Source organism: Triturus cristatus, chromosome 9 (assembly GCF_964204655.1).
Source record: "Triturus cristatus chromosome 9, aTriCri1.1, whole genome shotgun sequence".
NCBI lineage: Eukaryota > Metazoa > Chordata > Amphibia > Caudata > Salamandridae > Triturus > Triturus cristatus.
In genome coordinates, this window is record NC_140592.1 from 132,751,412 (window position 1) to 132,774,085 (window position 22,674).

The 22,674-nt window shown below is 42.6% G+C and overlaps 1 protein-coding gene across 2 annotated transcripts in view; it reads right to left on the bottom strand.

Moving 5' to 3' along the window:
* The window catches only part of LOC146797515 (inter-alpha-trypsin inhibitor heavy chain H3-like), a 575,472-nt gene that overhangs the window by 96,352 nt on the left and 456,446 nt on the right, over positions 1–22,674 (bottom strand). For both annotated transcript variants that reach the window (XM_085624529.1, XM_085624530.1), the window contains 2 exons: positions 14,406–14,444; positions 297–329 (listed from right to left, as the gene is read on the bottom strand). In XM_085624529.1, coding sequence (XP_085480655.1) covers positions 297–329; positions 14,406–14,444 — 72 coding nt within the window. The remainder of the gene's footprint in view (positions 1–296; positions 330–14,405; positions 14,445–22,674) is intronic.

Here is a 22,674-nt window from a genome sequence, read left to right on the forward strand (position 1 = left end):
GGGGGTGGGGGGGGTAACTTTATTCATATAGGGACACATCTACTGCTTTAAGAACATTGTCACTATTATCACCCTGGCTCGCAGCATCAGAAACATTTGATTACAGTTTATACTTTTTAAAATCGAGACATTGTCTTTGAAGTCCCGCGATCTACCTAAGAAACGGATATTCTAAAGGCACGCCAGTGCCTAGACACAAACTGCCTGATAGTATAGACACTATAAGTATAACATCAAGAGAATCAATGAATGACTCAATTAAATTATTTCATCCAGCCAAATTAGAAGGAACTTACCACTGAAATAGGCTGGGAAGGGTGCATAATTGTCTAGAAGAAAAGAAAAGAAAATTAAATAAAATTCATTTCCTTAAAGTTTTTGGGATAATTGTTAGAGAATGTGTAATGAACCACGAACACTAAGCCATGGCTCTATTACGTGTAGTGTGTGACATGTGTAACTATGGATCAACGTAAATCCTACTTATATATAACCCTCCCTCTGCTTCCATATGCACTCCTAATTCATGGAGCTGAGTGAACAAGCAATTATGATTTGAAGTGCCTGCAATTTAAGCAAAATAAACATGAATGCGTGTTGGTCTGCCAAACCACTGTGGAGAAATAGGAATGTCAAGTGCTTATAATCTGCCCAGCATGTACATAGATTTAATACTGACCTACCAATAATGCATTTAGTCAATTGTGTCCACCTTTTGCATTGACTTTAACTTGCAACGACATAGAAACATAACGCAGACCTCACAGGAGCTCAGTTTTCAAAATAATTCATTTTATTTTAGAAGTTAAAACATTCTCTAGGATGATGGATGAGTGGTTTGCCTCTCAGGTCTAGACTCGCTGTCACATTAAAACCTTGGTCCCTGACCTTTGCTTGACATGGGTATTATTTGGTTGCTCTTTGAGTTACTGCATTAAAATATTGATTCATTTAAAGTCCAACATTAGAACACGAGCAAGGCGACTCCACTGACATGGACGGCAGTGGATCACCTTATGTGAGGGGCAGTGAAAGGAGATGTCAGTGCCGTGACCTGGTTGTGGGGAGTGGGGAAAGAAGAGGGTTGCCGAACAGAGGAGAAAACAAGCATTGGTAAATGCATTAGGTTTCGCCTATGTCATTAATAATGTTTGTTTTTTGTTGTAAGTTGTAGTTTGGTGAATAGAAGTGCAATATAAGTTATTGAAAGTCTGTTAAAGTGTTACAACTGGTTTATTAAGAAAGGCAAATATTTTGTGTTGTTACTGGTTTTATTGTAAATGGGGTTGCACTATCATTAAAATACATGTACCCAATATGTAGGCTTGATATTGGTGCAGTTATGAGGAGAATAGGTAAAAGGTGGATGAAAAACCAAGCATTGATTGTACCATTAACTAGGATCATTACCAATATATATTTGGCATCTTAAATAAAGGCTTCATACATTTCTAAAAGACATACGTCTCTTGGGCCATACAGCGTTGTTTTAAGAGGCTAAACACTCAAAGAAAGGAAGAAGTGAAGGAAAGGGACAGAAGGTTGAAGAGAGAAATGGAAAGAGCCTGGGAAGTCTCAAGAAAGTGAGCGACGATGGGAGTTAGGGAGAAGAGAAGGGGCAGTACAAATAATTTAAGTGAAGTAAGGGAGATATAAAAAGAGGGATGGAAGGCAGGAAGGGAGTAAGAATTATAGGGAGAAAGAAAATAGAGAGAAAGGGCAAAAAGAGCACAATAGGGAGGGAGAGAAAACATGGTTTTAGAGAAAGAGACAGGGATAAAGAAAGAAAGACAGAAAGACAGGGCAAACTGCTGTCTAGTGCCAATGCAGCCATCCTTGCGCCATGCTGAAGGGGTTTCTGAGTTACAGGCAGGATTGTTTTTGTGCAGAAAGGAGATGTCCCCCTGTGCACAACTGTTGGTCCCAAATAATGAGTAAAGGTTTAATCAAAGTAAATAGTCCTCCAGTTGAACAGGTAGCTCTTTTCTGTGATGTTTATTTACCTCGGTATAAGATATTGCTTCATATCAAACTTGGTGAATGCGTTAATACGAGAATCCATACACATGTGCTTAATACAACAGTCCCAATGCATTTCGGGCAACCCAGTGCCCTTCATCAGGGGAAAACATGATGCGATTACAATAGTGGGAAAGCTGAAACAAAGACGAAGTCCCGCGAACGAGCTCATAAGCGTGTGTACCAATGTAAATAAACATCACAGAAAAGAGCAACTGCCCAAAGACATAAGCTGCAACTGCAGTCCAAACCAGCAAAGCAACACACAGCAAAGGGGCAGTACTCGTCCTGGCAGCTTTTCTCCTTGGCAGGGTCCTCTTAGTCCAGAAGTCTGGGGTTTCAGGCCTAATACTTATACCCCTTTTTCCCTTCGAAGTCTTTGTAAGAAAAGTCTCTCTTGCTCAGTAAAACTAGTTCTGTCCTCCGTGGTCCAGCCAAACCACAGGGGGTGGTGACAGCATTGTTCACTGCAGCCACATCCTATACAGGTGTTAGTGACAAGTCATCCCACCACGCAAGCCCAGGAAGATCCATCAGCATATGAAGGGTACGCCTCAGCTTCGTTTATGTGAGAGTCTGAAGTAAATGCAGTCTAAACCAGACATTGATTTCACAGCAGGCAGAGACACAGGATGATTAAACAAGAAAATTCCCGCTTTCTAAAAGTGCCATTTTTAAACAGATAATTTAAAAAACACCTTTACTGATGTGTTAATAAATTCTGAGATCAGGGAGCCCAAACTCCAAATCTCTATCTGTTCCCAATTGAAAGTTTCACTTGTGCAATGTTACAAGTCAGCTTCACTATTTGGCAGTATTTCACTATCAGGACATGTAAACACACGAGTACATGCCCTACCTTTCACATACACTGCACCTGATCATAAAGCATACCTTGGGCTTCATTTAGAGGTGACTTACATGTGGGAAACCGGAAGGTTAGAGCCTGGCAAGGGGGAGCCCTTGCCAGGTCGAAATGTCAGTTGAAAACTGTGCATGCAGACACAGCAGTGGAAGGTCTGAGACACATTTAAAAGGCTACTGGTGAGGGTGGCACAATCAATGATGTAGACTCAATAGTAACGTTTGATTTACAGGCCTGGGGCACACACAGTGCATTTTACTAGGGATTTACCAGCAAATCAAATAGTCCAATCATGGATAAGCGATTATAATCACAATTTTCACAGTGAGCACTTGCACTTTAGCACTGATCAGCTGTGGCACTGTGCCCAGAGTACCTAAATCAGCACACAGTCAAACATACAGGATGTAGAGGCAAAATGACAGGGAAAACCATACCCAGGATGCCAAGTCTAAGAAGGTTTTCCTCCAGTGGGAAATTCATCACTAAGGCAGAAGAATTTGGGTGGACCATCAGCATTGGCATGTTGTGTACCAGTGCAGTACCCCACCGTAAAGTCCATCCCCTCTAGGGAGATGGACCACCTCAACAGTTTTGGGTTCTCACTAGGCCTGGGCGAAGCACTACGCTACGCTCGCGTAGTTTGCGAAGTTCGCGCTACTTCGCGCTACGCGAACTGCACGTAGCACAGTGCGAACACGCGTAGCGTAGTGTTGCGTAGTGCTGCGGTCATTTTTTGCTTGCTCGCGGTCCTCAACGTCTAGTTGGCGACCGCGAGCAAGCAAAATGACATCCTGGCGAGACTTTTTCCTTGTTCGCGATCGCGAGCATGGAAAATAAACCTCCCGGCGAGATTCCCAACGCGAGAAGGTCAGGTTTCTCATTGCGAGGGGTCGCATATGCTCGCGACCGCTCGCGATGAGAAACTACCAGTTCGCGTTGAGAAAGCTGCAGCTCGAGTAAAAATCTACTCGAGCAGCAGAAAACTACAGCTCGCACTGTGCAAGATGCCATTTTCAATGATTGCACAGTGCCGGTTGCTTGTCCGCACTGTGCAATCATTGAAAACAACATCTTGCACAGTGCGAACATGTTACTTCGCAGTTCGCGAAGTGCTACGCGTAGCTCGCGTAGTGCGAACTTCACTTTGCGTAGCTTCGCGAAGTGCTACTTCGCGAACTACGCCCACCCTTAGTTCTCACCCCTCATCTCCGTCAACCATCTGAGGGGCCTGTGGTCTGTCTGAGCCCAAAAGTGAGTCCGAAACAAGGAGGGCTTTAGCTTCGTCAGGGCCCAACCCACAGCAAAAGCTTCCCACTCAATTGCACTCCACCTCTGTTCCCTGGGAAGAAACCTCCCACTAATAAAGGCTACAGCTTGATACAGGCCCTCATCAATCAGTTGTGAGAGCATCAGGCCCAGACCATGGTCCAAGTTTCTGTCTAGACAACAAATTCTTGAGAAAGGTTGGGTGCCTTGATCACGGCACCCTACACATGGCAGATTTCAGGCAATCAAAAGAAGAATGATAGGCATCATCCCAGATCACTTTCCTTGGCTGCTTCCTGGAAGTGAGCTCAGTCATGGGGGCAACAATGGTGCCATATCCCTTGACAAGTCTCCTGTAATAACTCACCTCAGTCTGGGTGTTGGGGACTCCCAAGCCAGAATTGTCAATCTTAGGTTGAAGGGGCGCCACCTGGCCGCTTCCTACCTGGTGGCCAAAGTACACCACAGACCCATGCCATTTCTGGCACTGACTGACCTTTATAGTGAGGCCTGCCTTCTGCAGAGCCTTCAATGCTTGCAAGTGCTTTTCCCATCTGGAACTGAACACTACAATGTCATCCTGGTAGGCGGCAAGGAAATCCTCCAGTCTAGGCAACACGTTGTTGACCAATCTATGAGGTGTGGAAGGGGTGTTCTTCAAGCCAAAGGGCATCACCTGGAATTGGTGGTGCCCCTCTGACATTGAAAATGCAGACCTGTCCTAGGCCCCATCCATCAAGGAAATCTGCCAGTACCCAGAAACTCGGTCAAACATACTGAGGAACTTGGCAGCTCCCAGACGATCTTTCAGCTCATTGGCTTTGGGGATGGAGTGTGCATCAGTTCTGGTGATGGCATTGAGCCTACAGGAGTCCACTTGGAGCCACAGTTCAGGTGTGGCACTGTGTGCAGCAGCCTTTGGTACCAAGACCACTGGGCTAGCCCAAGGACTGTTGGAACACTCTATCAACCATAATGCTGACATCTTAGAAACCTCTTCTTTGATACTGGCTTTGAACCTGTCTGTCACTCTGTAAATTTTATGTTTTACAAGAGGACTGTCCCCAGTGTATACATCATGGATACACCAATGGGTGACACCTGAGATCAGGGAAAAAAGAATGGCAAACTGTTCTAACAGGCGGCGACAGTTACGCTGTTGTACTAGGATCAGTGCAGGGGAGAGGTTCGTACTTTCCACCAACCCATCTTGCTCCTTGGCGGACAGGAGGTCAGGGAGAGGTTCACTCTCCTCTTCCACCCCATCATCTGTCACCAAGAGCATGTTCACTTCGGACCTCTCAAAGTGTGGTTTAAGGCAACACATATGCAGGAACCTCAAAGGGTTCCTTGGAGTCTGCAAATTCACCAGATAGATACTCTTATGCTCCAAAACCTCAAAAGGCTCAGTCCACTTGGTCTGGGGCCATGACCCACACTTTCTCACGTGGTTGAAACTCAACCAGAGTGGCATGCTGGTCATACCAATGTTTCAAGTCTTTCTGGCTTGCTTCCAGGTTCTCCTGAGCGAGCGTCCTAAAGCGCGCAGTCTGGCTTCTGAAGGCCGGCATGTAGCTAAATACATCCTGGGGAGGTTTACTGGGAGCTTTCTCCAAGCCTGCTTTCACCTGCCAGACCATTAAATATGCCTTTCAGGGTTCGGTTGATTCTCTCAATGAAACCATTCACCTTTGGGGTGGTAAGGAGTGGTACACTTGTAGGCCACATCCCACTCCTCCCACAGAGTCATCCTATACTTGGATATGAAGTTGGTACCCCAGTCATATACCACCTCTCTGAAGAAACCCAAGCAGGAAAACATTCCAATCAATACCTGGCTCACCACAGGGGCCTCATTCTTCTGAGCGGGAAGGCCTCAGAGTCCCGGGAGGCATGGTCCACCAAGACCAGGATTTGTCTGTTACCTAAGGATATCTTGTGGTCCGTGGCCCCCACAATGTCAATTTTCCACCTACTCAAAAGGGCTGCTCACTACAGGAAAAGGTTGAAGAGGAGCCCTAGCTAACCTCCCACTCTTACTACTTGCATGGCAAGTTTAGCAAGACCTACAATGTGCATTAGAGTGCCTTCGCATTTGGGGTCAGAAGAAGTGGGTGAAAATCCTCTCCATCCAGGTGCGAGACTAATGCGGGACATTCTTTGCTGTGAGGCTGAAGCAGGTGTAACAAGGGAGCTGGCAAGTCAGAGTCCTGGAAGCCGGAAAACAGGTAAGTGACAGTCGAAGAGGCTAAGCGATTGGGGGAAGTGTGGACCGTCTTTAAATAAGACAGCTTGTCTTTGTTCTGCATATAAGTATTAACTGCACTGCTTTGGAAAGTTCACAAAGTTTTCATTCTATTTGTTTGTAACAAGGAACAGGTCCATATAATGTTCTTGATGAGCCTACCTTCTAGAACTGCTTTATAATGTTTACATAGGTTATGTTCTAATTGCTTCAAGAAATGAACAGGTGCAGATGACTAATTTTATGAGGTTGTCTTCTAGCAGGTGCTTTAGAATGCTCACAAAGGTTGCGTTCTAATTGCTTATAGCAAGGAACAGGTGCTTGTGATTAATTTGAAGAGGGCTGTTCTCCGGAAGGTTCATGTTGAGGCCATCTATGCTGGTTGCTTGATTACTTATTCCGGTGGATTTTCTGGCTGTTTCCGTGGCGCCTGAAACTTTACCTTGCATATGCATGGTAAAACATTTGTAAAAGCTATTAAGACTTTTTAACCAAACCGGGAGAACCAGCTGCAGCTAGCTATTACCAACAGCATGTAATATGGTCAAACATCAGGGTACAAGGCGTTTGTTCATGCATAAGTGTTTTGAGGAATGATATGAATGATGGCGGTATGATTTGTGATAGTCAAGTGAGGTGAGCTGTGGCAGGAATCCTGACACAAGGTTTTTTACCACTAGGTAAATGGGAACCTTTACCCTGGGATGTAGATTGGGGCCCTATAGAGAACTCCTTCTGTTTACCCTTATTCCCCACTCTTCTGCTGGGGGCCTGCCCACCCTTCATTGAGTCTCCCACACACCCCTTTTGGACCCTGGTATTCATCCAGCGGTCCACCTCCAAAGCAAGTGCTCTTCAAAAGGAATTGACTGGTTCCAACTAAGTATGAGAATCAGTTTTCTTAAAAGTCCTAAACTTCTCCTGCTCTGGGTGAACCCATACCTGCCCCACAAGGCCTCCTTCATGATAGAGTAGAAGATATTTTTTGTTTCCCCTAGGAATGTCAAAGTGTCCCTCCTCTCCTTCTCAAAGTGTTTCCACACGCTCCCTTCCCATTGCCTCTCAGGGAACTCATTCATGTGAGAAGCTGCTCATATGCTGCAAACCAAGAATGTATGTCATCCCCTTTAATAAAATCTTCTACCAAACTCTTTGGAATGTGCACACTTCCCCCAGTTTGCACTGACTGCACACTGGCATAATTTGAACCAGAATCTGCCTGCTTGGACTTGATGACAAGCTCCTTCAAATTTAACTCATAAGTTAACAATAGTTTCTTCTCTTCCAGAGTAAGGGGTGTCTCCTCTAGAGCAAGGGCCTTCTCCTTCTCCTTCTTCCACTGTTCATGCACTATTTCAAATGTTTTCCTCTCACATTTAATCCTCTCAAGCTCTCTCACATGCTCCCTCTCCTGTCTCCTGTCCTCCAACTAGATTACAGGAAGACACACTGTTACCATTCCTAGTAGATGGTCCAACAGGCAGATCCTGAGCTCAAAAATATCCTTGCTGGCTCTGTACATCCAGATCCATATTCCCATTCTCAGCCATCCCAGCTTCTCTTGCTTCCCACAAGGCACTCAGGGTATCTGCAGCTCCTCCTTCCTAGCGAGGCTTACAGAATCCTTGCAAAATTGTTTGAGCTGATCTACTTTGTAAGACTGCAACATTTCAATCTCAAATACCAATTCTGCAACCTCACTTGCTGGTTCGCCACATAGGCACATAGTGTGTGGATACTTCAACGGTTATCACGAAGCAGTATTGCTTATGTAATATTCTGCACTCAGTAGTAGTGCACACTGATCACTATATGTCAAAGTGCAAACACAAGACCTAATACTACCATTGTCACCAATGTTAGAAATGGGGGTCTCTAGTTGGTAGTTGTATACACCCTGTCCAAGAAGGGACCCTTCCTTCTAGCCACGATAAGAGGATTACACACCCAGGATAACTTGGCACGATCAGGCAGACCTATCTCAGATGCCACGTGTAAAGTAATTGTACATAACACTCACAGTAACACAATGAAAACACATCAAATGGACACCACATCCATAAAGAAAAATAAGGTATCCTTATGTAAACCAAACAATAAATAAATTACAAAAATCGGGCATATACAACTCATATGACGTTAAAAGATTTCAAGCAATTCTGTCAAAAAAATCTATGGTTGTGTGATTTTTCCACAAAGTACCTCAAATGCATCAAAATCAACAAGGCAAAACAGCAGCTGAGGAGGGTAGAACTAGAAGCACAGCAATTTGTCAGTTCCTGGAGTTTTTGGGGAGACACACAGAAGTGATGCATCAAATCTGGATGTGAGGGGGTGCCGAGCATGACATGCCTGTTACCGGGGTCAACACATCCAAATAACAGCGGTGGCTTACCCGTGGTAATCGCCCCGCAAAAACAACGATGCAAAACAGTGGTCTTATCGAGGATAACTCCTCCCCTATGTCCTCTGACCGTACAGGGTCACAACACGCGTGAATCAGAGGCTGAAGAATGAGAGACTAACACCAGACGTGGTTCCATACAGGAAGAGAAAAAGGCTGGAGAGACTGACAGCGGGCGCAAACAAGCCGGAGCGAGGAAGGAGTTGCGAGAGAGAGGAGATGTGAGAAAGGAGGTTGTGGAAATGCAGAACGGAGAGGACGAATTCCGAGACGAGGACGAGATGTGGGTCGAGGATTGGTGGTCCCCACAGGAGGAAGCTGGAGAGCGGCGTTGCGGCGGAGCCGGTGAGTGACCACGAACCGGGGAAAGAGGGAGCGGGGTGGCGGGAGGTCTAAGGGAGTAACACGGGGTTTTGTGTTGTGTGTTTTCCCTTCCTCACATCCCACCCGACCTGAGTGATTGAATAATCAGGCATCGTAGGAGATTCTAGAGCTTCACCCCCCCCTTATTTTTGAACAGTTCACAGTAGTGCCCGGAACAATCCTGTCACTACCTTCCTTCCCTCAGGAGAACCACCCGCCCTGTCCTGTGACAATTCCCCTAAACAAAGCACCAAACGGGTGTGGTGACGGAGATAGTATTGCCTAAGGATGTGATATCAAGGAGTGACTGATGGCTCCATGTTTTCTTTCCTCCTATGAGCCTCCCTGGGAGAACCATCCAACCCATAGAAGATCCAACAACCTCAAGACCCGAAGGTGACGAGGAACCACAGAGTAAGGAGGAGACCCGAAGATTAACGACGGGCCCCCAAAGACTCTATCTAAGGGCACCTACCCCAAAGTTTTGAATAAAACAAGCTGACTGGCCCACTACATACAGCCTCCGCTTCTGTTTATCCGGCCTGCCCTACCACACTGGACTGTAGGAGGGAGTGATGCATCGACTCCAAAACAGTTCGGATCTGCGTGTGCGGTGTTGGAAAAACACGGCACACAGGTGCGATGCATGGAAATCCGGGATGCAGTGGAGGTCCATGGGGCAGCGCAAACAGGTGCTGTGTCGATTTCTTCAGCTGTGGTCACATGATGCTTCATTTCTTTTAGCTGCACAGCAGGGCCTTCGTCGGAGTTGGTGCGGTGTCTTGGACTTCATAGACCAGTGCGTAGGGTGCGTCGAACACAGTGTGCAGCGGTTCTTTGGTCCGATGACAGGCTCTGCGTCAGTTTCATCGGGTTCACAGGGCAGTGCATTGCTGTGCGTTGGGATTTTCTCCCACATGGAGATACCGCATTGGAAAATACAGCTGCAAGAAGAGCGAAGTGTTGATTTTGCAAGTTTCTTCAGTTCTTTGTAGTTCTTTGCAGCAGAAACAACCGCTAAGGGCCCAGAACTGCTTTTGGCACCACAAGGCAGTCCAGACCTCTCAGCAGTGGAGTTCAAGGATGCAACAGCAGTGAAGTGTTTTTGTCCCTGGGACTTCTTAACAGAAGACAAGCCCTATTTCAAGCCCTTGGGGAATCTTCTTAAGCAGGATACCACATTGATGCAAAAGTCCAGTCCTTTCACCTGCCCACAGACAGAAGCAGCAACTGCAGGCCAACTCAGCAAAGCAACCCACAGCAACGCAGCAGTACTCCTCCTGGCAGCTCTTCAACTTTTCTTCTTGGCAGGGACCTCTTAATCCACAAATAATCTAAAAGTCTTGGATGTCAGGTCTAATATTTATACCCCTTTTTCCCATTGAAGTCTTTGTAAGAAAAGTCTCTCATGCTCAGTAAAACCAGTCATGTCCTCCCTGATTCAGCCACACTACAGTGGGTGGAGAGAGCATTGTGCAAGGCAGCTACAGCCTATTCAGGTGTTAGTGACAACTCCTTCACCACTCTATCCTAGGCAGACCCGTCAGCATATGCAGGGCACCCCTAAGCTCCATTTGTGTGAGTGTTGGAGTGAATGCACAAGCAAGCCTGTGTCAGTTTAAACTAGACGTTGACTCCACTGGCAGGCAGAGGCACAGGGTGGTTAAACAAGAAAATGCCCAAGTGGCATTTTCAATCACACCATTTAAAAACCACTTTTACTAAAAGATGTGTTATTAAATTCTAAGCTTAGAAAGCCCAAACTCCAAATTTATAGCTGTTCCCAATTGCAAGTTACACTTGTAAAATGTTACAAGACATGTCCAATGTTAGCCTATGGGAGAGCTAGTCCATGCCATAGTGAAAAACGAAATTGGCAGTATTTCACTATCAGGACATGTAAAACACACCAGTGCATGTCCTACCTTTCACATACACTGCATCCTTCCAATGGGGTACCTTGGGTCTCTCTTAGAGGTGTCTTACATATAGGAAAAGGGAAGGTTAGGGCCTGGCAAGGGGTGCCCTTTCCAGGTCGACATGGCAGTTAAAATCTGCATGTGCAGACACTGCAGTATCTGAGACACATTTGAAAGGCTACCAGTGTGGGTGGCACAGTCAGTGCTGCAGGCACACTAGTAGCATTTGATTTACAAGCCCTGGGCCCACCCTGTTCACTTTACTGGGGACTTACCTTTAAATCAAATAGGGCAATCATGGATAACAAATCATAATCACAATTTACACAGGGAGAACATGCACTTTGGCACTGATCAGCAGTGGCAAAGTGCCCAGAGTACCTCCTCCAGCAACAATGATGTCCAGCACACAGTCAAAAATACAGGCGGTACAGGCAAAAAGATAGGGAAACCACGCCAAGGATGCAAGGTCTAACATGCCTAAACAGGGGTTTGCAGACGCCACAGAATTTAACAAACCATTCATAATTAGTCCCTATTGCGCTGTAAAATGCAGCTCATGTGGAAAGCCAACAAAACAAGGAGAAATAAAGATATTTGTCCTTGTTACAACTTACTGGGTAAGGCATAGCATTTTGATGCATTCCCAGATTTACAAGTCAAAATCAGTGGAAAATTCATTTGCTCGCTTAGCAGCAACTAGCTACATGAAACTAGTTTTTACAAATATTATTTAATCTGTATCTAATAAGCAGAGTAGTTAGTCAATCACTTGAACTAAAGTGACAAAAAAGTAAAATAAGAAGTAGATAGAAAGGAGGAGGGGGGCTTTGGATTATCTCCCTTCAACCACTGGTTATCAAGTACTGTTTATAGTTTGACATTGTATGAATGGGCTGTCATTCAGACCTGCCATTCTTGGCATGGTATTTCCCAAAGCATTGTTGACTTCTATCCTCTTGTTTGCTGAATTCGTTTTTCGTTGCTTTAGGAGTCTGTGCCCTGATAAAAATTGACCTTCACCTAATGCAATACCTGACTGAATCTTTGTGCTAAAACGATGACAGCCCATGATGCCTGGCCTGCCCTTTGTGCTATTCTTTCGTCCTCCTCCACTGTAAATGGAACTCTTTGTGCCAGACTCAGAAGGTAACACTTCAACAGAAATAACTTGCCCCTTCATCTGACCCACGCTCCATTGAGGTCAGCCTGAACTTGTGACTTCCCCCCATCCAATGCGATCGGATGACCCTAAGTTGCACTTTTTGCTTTTAGGAGCTATTTTCACTTAAATCTATAACATTGAATATCTCCTTTTCTACGGATTGGATTTTTGTTCTTCTGCTATCCTTTCATTTATTACACTTTACTCATGGTTTAGAATTTTATTGTGTTTTGTATTTACTTTATTACTGTTTGCATGCTGCATATATTCTTTAAGCATTGCCTCTAAGTGAAGCTTGACTTTTTGTGCCAAACTACCAGAGGGTAAAGCACAGGATGATTTAGTAACTTTTTATGGTTTACCCTGACATGGAGTGTGGTTGTTGCATGAGTGGACAAGTCAAGTAAAACTAATATATTCTAAATGGAATCCTGTAGAAGTACTCGTGAAATATTTCACTACTTTCATTGTTTGCCAGGCAATTACAACATTTACCAGAGGTTTTGGGGGCTCATTCTGCAGGAAAATGTTTTTCAAACTGTTGGCAGAATGGTAGTTTTGTTACAACACTTTCCAGGTAGTTCACAAAATAAATCAATACAATACAAATTGACCTTCTATCATTAAATAACTTTCTTTTGTTCAGTTGTACCCTCTAATTCTTTTAATCGTTGTCATGGCAAGAATCTGCATGTAATTAACCGTGGACTCTACCTGCTTGAATCTAGGAAAGCACCCCAAAGGCATCTCTGGCAAGTACACATTGTAATATGTAGTATTCTTCAGATATCTGGTCTGGCAGTATCTTGCAGTCTGCGGTAGAATCGAGTGATGTGTCACCTAGGGAAAATCTCCAAACAGGCACGCTGGTATCAATATGTATGTAAAGGAAGCTCAAACTTTTCCAATCTGTTAGCTTGTAGCTGTCCAATCCACTGACATCCACTTTTATCCCTTCTCTGCCTACAAGGCTACATCTGCTGAAGGAACCACCACTGGTCTTTAATCTTTAAACACTTTTGATCCAGTCGAGGTTGATGAACTTTTAAAGTGGTAGGTCATAAAAACATACTTTGAAGAAGACTAAATAAGCAAAGCAAGTATGCCAGATACCTGAGAAATTTGCCCTTGAGGGAACCTTACATACAGAATTCTGAATTAACTCTTCCAATATTTTTGTTTTTTGCCAGGCAAGCTTGCCAATCACCAGGTGGGTTAGGGCTCACCATCCCTATGACAACCTCGAAAAAACTGTGAAAATTTGAGCATTTTCACCACAGTTTCCCCAAAAATGATATATATACATTACAGACAGTTAGAAAATCCGGTTACACTATCTCAAACACCAATCATTTTTCTAAATATATATAGCACCTATCTTTTTCCATCTAGTAATTGAGTTTTTACTTTGAAGGGGCAACACGGACAGAAACAAGTACAACAATCACATAACCAAAGGACAAAGTCACCAGAGTTAGACACATAGTACAGGTTCATGATGTAATGATACCTCTCAAAGATTGAGTGCTGGATTCACAAAGGTCAACTTTTGTGTAAGTTTACACTTGCTGTAGTATCACTACTGCTATTTTGTCTGTGCTAGCTAGCACTTTGAAGCCACAACTATTAATATCGCCGATGCTTTTTTGAATTATTAGGAGCTTCACACAATGCAAAGCCTGTGACGTTTTTGATAATTAAAACAGTCGGAAATTGAGAGATGTTTCTACTTTATATTACTCTGATTAATATTGGATAAACAAGTCCATCTTGGCTCAAATTTTATATCACATCATAGTAGCCTAGAAGCTCAAATCAAGATCCACCTTAATAAATGTTGTGAGGACATTCAGATCATCAAATGAAAACATTACAAACATTGTAAAGGCTCTTAAACAAGAACCCACAGATCTTCAAACAAAAAAGCCATACATGTTTTTAACCTAAATTTGAACACTATGTGGACACATTGTTTTGTCTACCTCAATAACGCAACTGATTATGTGTTTTGATCTGAGCATGTCATTAAATTAAAATGACCTCTGAAAGTCATTGCCTTCATGTTGTAAGTTCTCCTCTAAAGGTGTACAGCTCACTCTCTTCAGCTGCTTATATTTTTCATGCAGGTGAATAAATATAAAAGTGAAGAAACTTACACAGGGAAGATGAGCTAGACACAACGGTTTGATAGGCAACTGTAAAGCAAAACAAATAAAAAAATAATCAAGTTCTTGGCATCCTGATATAATGTAACATATGCCCCTGTTTCTCCACCAAACAATTATTTGCTGCAAAAGAACTAGCCTAAAACTCATTTTCAGACACACACTAATAACCTTGGGGTGGCAATTTCAGCAGAGGATATACAAAATATTTGAAGTATAAGACAATCAAAATGAAAATCATTCTTCAGTTATTTCTACATCAACAGACTAGTTCTTTGAAGTCTTTTGACCTCACAAGTGTTTAAGGATAAAGAAAATATTATAGTGTAAAGAACATTTCAACATTCAAGTGTGGTGGTAACAGTGTTACCACCACACTCTGTCATTGCACAACATGGTCTTTCTAGACCACTCTAAGTAGATTAGCCATGGCTTTTAGGAAAGTCAGGTACACTCATTTCTTTTCAGAGTGGGACCAACAGACATGTTTCACTCACGAAACTCCAATAAAAACACCAAGAGGGAATTCACATTAGGAGCATAACATGAGCTGTCAGAGACAAAAGTATTGAGGTCCCCTTCACCCTTTCTGCAAAGACAGCACACACTAGAAAACAGAACTAGCATTTACATTGTTTCGTGCGATACCGCTCTAGTGTAGTAACTATGAAAAAACATTGCAACACATATTAAAAGAAATGTGGCAATTATAAAAGAAGAATCAGTTAATAATATTAAAGCAAACAACATATATTTCATGAATTCCTTGACAGCCAATCATTAGCACTGAAATATATTACATAGTGAGGTATGCATCACAGTCATAGCATACCTGACAGCCAAGGCAGGCAGGAATGTCTGTTGCACACAAGGACAAGTTTTTTTTTATGATAATCAAGTTTTTTTTTCATTCAGCAGCCTTGGTGCGGAGACAAGTTATCTAGATGATAATTATGCTACTTTATAGGAATTTTCACAGCCATAGTGAGAAACTGTGCCCATGATCAGTGAAGACGTGAGAGAAAATGCAGTGGAATTCTACCATATTATAGATGCAAGTCAATTCGCCTTGTATTACAACACTAGGCAGTACATGAGGATATGATATAAACTACAAGTATCCTATTAAAACTCTGAATACATAAGCTTATGTTGATATGCTCCATACATGCTGGAATTATGCAACAGTTATGAATTAGATACCACATAGGAGCAATGTATGTATTCTGGGCAATTACTTAATGGAACTACATGACACTAACAAATAAAATGATTGCTCAATAAACACAGGGATGCATGGTGATTCATTATTTGATAGTTGTGCAGCACTTCCTATCCTAATCTGTTGCAGTATAGTGCTAAACCTTTCTGCAGAAATGTGTGCCTGAACATCTGGATAAAAAATCAGCGATAGTCCACGACTGATGGCACCAGTCCAATCCTTACCATTTTCTTTGCTTGTGGTGCTGATGTTGCACCAAACTTTCATGTAAGTGGCTCTTACTCTCAGGAGACGTTCAGAACTCCAAATCCAGTACAACCCAGTATGCCTTGATTGTATACAAGGACAATGAAGACAAATACATGGCCTACCCTGTTCTTAATCATGTAGATCTCCTCCATTGAATTGTTCATACTCTGTATAATCTATGTGCAGAGGCGTCTCATACAAGTACCCTTTTGTGTTTATTTTTGGGTAATATAATGATAATGTTTGTGAATGTTATCTGGATAGCACTGTAGACATTGGACTAAATAAGGAGGCAACGCTGATCATGATGACCATCATTAAAGTTACCCTTAGATGATCGAGAACATGATTCACAATAAAGTTACATGTGAGATGGAATGAGGCTGCTTCTCACAAAGAAACCACAGGGTCAGCCCATTCCGCACTTCTTCCACTATTCTACCTTTTATTTCAACAGTTCCTTTCTTTCCAAAAACCTTGAGTTGTGGGGCCTAAGGACAGACTACCCTAAATAGCCAACAAAGGGTTCATCACTGGGTTGAAAAGCTTATGTAGTTGAGGGGCCAATGGACATTAGGTGGGACTTTTTTATGTAATTAAAGCATTATTTTGTAGCACACTGTAATCTTATAGACAGCCCCTTTTTCTATTTAAATGTCACTATATTTGCACAGACATACAGTTTTACTGATAACACTACATAGAACTCAAATAATAATATGAGAAAATATGTTTTCCGTGAATATTTACTTGTGTTTTGACAAGTAAAGTGTCTTGATTTGTTTTGTTCATACTAAAATGTCTATTTCCAGCGCAATTCAGAATTACAAACAAATATTCTTTATTTTTGCTTTACTAACTGTTTAATGCATATAGTTAATTTACTGGTATTTACATTTTCTTCTCTGTTGCAATAAGAGACATCATATAGCCTTTCCTTTCAAACTCCCTGTACTCCAGCATGATTGTCACATAATTCACTTTAAAAACTCCTCTCACTTTGCTGTCAGTAAAAAAAAGTAAAAGCTAATACCCATGTTAAAAAAATAAGAAGCAATTTATCAGAAGATATAGACTGACATTTGATCTCCGTCTTTGAAGCACCAAATCTGACAAGATAAACACAGATCACTATTAGCTGATTATAGCAAACAAAAGATCATCACTATAAGTGTTCTTTTCAGTGTTAATGATCAAATAATGACTGCATACATTATATAGTGACTGTACATTGAGTGGCCAATTTCTAAAGGTATTTCATTTAGCATGTGTCTGCTTTATTGACTTGAATACTTTCTATTGCTGTATTCTATTAGTTTATATCAATTAACTCACACAAATGTATTTTTACCAAACTAACAACTATGACTTGACATTCATTCATTATTGTACCATGACAGCTGTGGTATTCTGTATTTCATCTCAAAATTGACTCTAATTGAAATTGGCATTCTGTAATTCATCTCAAAATTGACTCAAATTGAAAATAACTATGATCTAGGCATTGCCTGCATGACTAAACTGCCCCTAAACTGAAGGAATATTGGGAGCCCCTCTTTTGATCACAGTACAGTTCTGTGCTGAGTTGTTTGGAACAGTTGAAATCTAGTACCCCAATCCAACCCTGCCATCTTTAAAAGTTGTAAAATCATTGGGCTTTTAGACAGATGATTAACTGTCTCTGTGTTTCTTCCAGCCAAAAACTTTGAAAAATGCTTTATGGTTTTTCCCCACAAAATTCCATATTTGAATAATGAGTATGCATTCTGCCTAGACTAGATTATTGTAATCTACTAAATGCCTGTAACTATCATGAACCTCTCCAATCTATACAGAATTATGCGTTGAAGATTGTATTCGGTATGAAGGGGACTGAAAGTGTTTCTGAAGCTAGAAAAGGTCTTCACTGGACCTCCATCAAGCAGATGAATATTTTAAGTAGTCTGAGCCTAATCGCAGGACTTTCTATGATCTAGGAAAGTCTCCACTAGCAAGGTGTTTTTTTTAAGTATATCTGAATAAAACTGTAAGGTCTATTGACTCCAAATATTTCAGAATTCCTTGATTTCATAAACAGAAAACTAGAGTTAGAGCACTGGGAGATGTGGGTCCTAAATGTCGAAACTGTCTCCCACATTATCTAAAAAAATTAAAACATACTACTGAATATCTACTGTTCTGGAAAATACTCAAAACCTTGCTGTTTGGCTAGAGATACTTCATTTTCTGGGATCTTAATATTCGTGTCTCTAAGATTGAGATTTCTGGTATTTTAGTTTATTTTTTTCATTTTTTCTCAGTATTATTGGGTCTTAGCCTTCTTACATGTTTGTGCAGTGTTGTCTCTTTTTCTCTACTGTGACAAGTGGACAATGGTTCATGTTTTATTAATGATTAAATAAATGAATAAATAAATAAATAAACAAATACATAAGAAATAATTTTATTGATTGTGTAACTCTTGAATACCTTCTGTACCAAAGATCCTGTAATAATATATTCTAACAAAAATGAAATGTGATACATCTCCCATTTTGATTGGAAATCTTTGCACACACTACCCATTTCTCAGTGTAATTGTCATCTTTTCCTTTCCAGGCCTGCCAGTCACTGCTGTTTTGTGTAAGTTATTGATCTTATCTTGATGGAGCAAACCATTTTTAGTTTTTATCATAAAAATGTACAATTTGAGAAGATCCACCCAAAGCTGTCTTTATTTACCTTCACCCTGACCTTATATGAACATATACCCTCCTACTGGTGAATAGGCTGTGCTCTCATGACTTTTGCCTCTCTGGAAGGTTTTTTTTAACTTGTGGGGGCCATATTCGGTGGCATGATCTTTCATCAGTCGTCTTCCCAGTTCAGATGATCCTCTTGATTCCTACGTTGTTTTCATACAAAATGAAATCAACTGCATTTGCCACTTCCATGAGAACTTTCACCCAAGAGGAGTCTGAGTCCACAAAAAAGTAGTCAGCAGAACTCTTCAAAATCCCAAGTAGTAAAAGTGTGATAGAGAGGCAGAGATTATTTGAGAGGAAGAGTAAGGCACTGATGGTCTGGTGAAATGGGTGAGGAGGTGCTAGAGACAGGAGTAAATGAAGTGACTGGTAGGTCAGAGGGGTTGTGAAGTATTGGTGGTGCTCGGGAACTATGGGGCTGGAGATAGTGTAGAGCACAATAGTTTGCAAGGTGGGCTATGTTAGGGGACTGTGGAGCTAGTGATAATAAGAGGATGTGGCTGGGAGAATTGGGCACAGATGTTTATATAATAATTGCAGGACAGAACGAAGGGGAATAAACAACAAAGGCCGTTTATCAGAAAATGTAAGAATCAGAAGTTTCATTAAAAAAATTGTGAATATCTCATCAGCTCCATTTAGAGTATACAGTGCCTCTAAATGCTCTAAATAGGCATCTGTTATTTTTGGTACATGTCATACACCCACCAAATACCAAATAAGGCCCAAGGTTTTATAGTTAGGAAGAAATCAAGGAGTAAATCAGGGGAGAGATGTTGAGGACTGTGACTGTGTGGGGATTGTTGAATGAGTTACAACTTTGATGCAACTCTAAAACGGGTGACTTCCCACCAACGGGTGACATGGGTGAACTTGGTTCAAAGCAACAGCGGTGAATCTGAAAGACAAGTTATTGTAGCCCTGCAAAACACTATTCAAAGTGTCATTGACATAGAAGCATTGCTTTTGGGTTTCTACCAATCCCATAAAGGGATCAGGGGCATAGTTGATAAAACAAGAATCCTTATTTAATTATTCCCAGTATCGCACACATTGGACTAAGAAGAATGAATACTTTTACTTTAAAATTATTCATTACCTCAGGGATAATCTATTTCTCAGTACTTCTAGAGCAACTACACAGAATATCATAAAAAGAGTAACAAGACATGTTATAAGTAATGAGAATAAAATGAACATTTCCAGCATTATTAAAACGTAATTTAAAATATTATGTGGAACCTAACACCCTAATGCCTACCTCTATGCGGTATACTATAAGAGCATGAAAGGAAGAGCAACTTGCAATCTAGAGATACTCGGGCAGAAGAGACTAACTGCATACCTTGTTGAAAGCAAAGGCTTTCTATAACAGTGTTCCTCACGAAAGCCAAACACCCACTGAGGTAGCAGTCAGTCGGTCTTGGCATTATCGGTGTTAGACCTGTCATCCGTGGCGTGGTTTCCCCTGACTTTTTGTCTTCAGACCTCTAATTTTTGGTGACTTTGTTTTTGCTGGCTTTAGGACTCTGGGCACTATATCAATGATAACCAGTGCTAAAGTGCATATGCTCTGCGCCCAAAACATGGTAACATTGGCCTATCCACAATTCGCATATTTAATTTACTTATTAGTCCCTAGTAAAGTGTGCTACATGTGACCAGGGCCTGTAAATTAAATGCCACTAGCGAGCCTGCAGCACTGATTGTGCCGCCCACAAGTAGCCCTTTAAACATCTCTCATGCCTGCCATTGCAGAGCCATTGTCTTCTGCAGTTTTGAGCTGTCAAGCCAACCTCTTTCCAGGCCCAAACTTCCTTTTTAAAACATAGAGGTGACCCCTAACATAGGCCAGGGCAGCCCAAGAGCAGGCTGCAATGTATTTAAAAAGTAGGACATGTCTCTTAAACTCATTTTTCACTACTGAAAGGCCTATCTCTCCCATAAGATAACATTGTGATTACCGTATTACATTTTATAAGTGTAATACCCAATTGGGAAAATATAGGACCCCACGTTTGGTGTCTATGGAATCACAATTTAAAGCCACAACTTGTGGTGAAGTTAGATTTTATATTGTAATTCTGAAAATGACACTTTTAGAAATTTGGCATATTCTTTCCTTAACCATCGGAGCTTTCTGCCTGTCTCTGAATACACGTTTAGGATGGGTGACAGTTGGGCTTTTTGCATTCTCCCTAGATAGCCACTCACAAAGGGAGCTTAGATGTAACTGATGGGCCAGTCACAGCCTGATGGGCCATCCTGGGCAGGATGGGAGGGAGGAGCTGACACTTACACCTGAATATGCTCTGTCTTGTCCACACACAAAGGGCTGCATACCCCATGTAGTGAGTCTGGAGCCATGGCAGGAATGGCAGGGACTCTGTACACTTCAAAAGACTCTATTTGAAGTTTCCCCTAACTTCAAAGGCACAACTGCATATAAGTACTTTACCTCAGACACCACCATTTCAGTGCACTTCTGGAATATTCTGCCAGGAAGAGGAGGGACTGCTGTGATGCTGAAAGGACTGTCACTCTGCTGGACTCCTTCCCGGGGAGTGAGAAGGATGGGACCAGCATCTCTCCAATCCAGAACCAAAGTGGCTCCAAGGGCTTGCAGGACCGCCATTCTTGTTTGAAGTCTCAGAGACAACAAAGACTTTTAATCATCCACCTACAGCATCTAGTCTCTGCCATCTGAGCGTCTTGCCCTGCCAAGTGTTACCAATCTAGTGCTGGACCCTTGGAAGTGGATATAAAGTGCTGCTTCAGTGAAAACCCATGCATTGATGATGTTGCACCCCTCAGAACCAGCACATCTCTGACAACGATGCATTGCAAACAGAGTACATTGCTTTGCCGATTGCGCAGCACATCATCTCTATTCCCGATGCATCCTCATCTTGCAAGGCTTGATGAAGCATGGTTTGATGCATCGCCTCTTTGCTTGTCGCATCGCAGCTCTGTCGATGACACATTTTAGGTACTTTGCAGCAGAACAAGGTTGGTCCCAGTATCTGACTCGCATTCTATCGTGGTCGGCCTGAACGTATGGATTTGTCCCTGTCAAGTGCAATCAGATAGCCCCGGTTGGTGTTTCATGCTTTTAAGCACTTTATTCCAAGGTACTCTTTAGGAATTCATAACTCCGGTTCTTCTTATTTGGATGTTTGTCATTTTGGTCTTGTTTTGTTCATCAATTAAGCTCTATTATTCTGATATGTGTGTTATCTATTTGTGTGGTGCTTTCACTATTTTTACTGTTTTAAGTGTTGTAATAATACTTTACACATTGCTTCTTTTTTGTGTCATAATTTTTTATTGAAGTAAAAGCATACAATGCAATAATTGCAATAGTGAACAACATTGAACGGCACAGTAACAAATGAATGGGGAGGGGTGGGGAAGGTTGGGGAAGAAGGGCAGGATGGGAAGGCAGGAGTGGGGAGCAACAGGAGTGCAAGAGGGAGGGCTCAGGTCAGAAGTGGAGACAGAGCATCCGACCTTTCGTCTATCAATGGCTGTAGTGCTGTGTGCATAGGCATTTCTCATATTACAATCAGCATTGAGGCCTGTCTGCCATGATGTCTCAGGAGGTGGGGGGAGGGAGCAAAGAGTAGTTGTCCGGGGGTCTCTGCATGGGGCCGGTGAGGGGAGGAGCGGGCAGTCTGTGGAGGGGGAAGGTCGTCAGCTATGAAAGGTGGGGTGGACTGCAAGCAACAAACCAGGAAGAAAATGCTGCAATGGGGGGTAGGGAAGGGGGTGCTCAGGGGGTCTGGGAAGCTGACCTGGGGGCTGGGGTAAGAGGGGGTCCTAGGCCACCAGTTTGTTGGTACGTACAGTGTTCTTGAGAAAAAGGGGGCACATGAGGGCACAAATGTACGATGTCGGGGATCCCTGCTGAGGAGAGAGGATCTTTGCATCAGTATGCCCAGCGGGGGGAGTGGAGTGGGAGGCAGAGGTGTAGGGATGGAGGAGAGGGAGAGAGAGGGAGGGAGGGGAGAACAGCCCAAGGAAGTGAGGAGGGGAGATAGGTGAG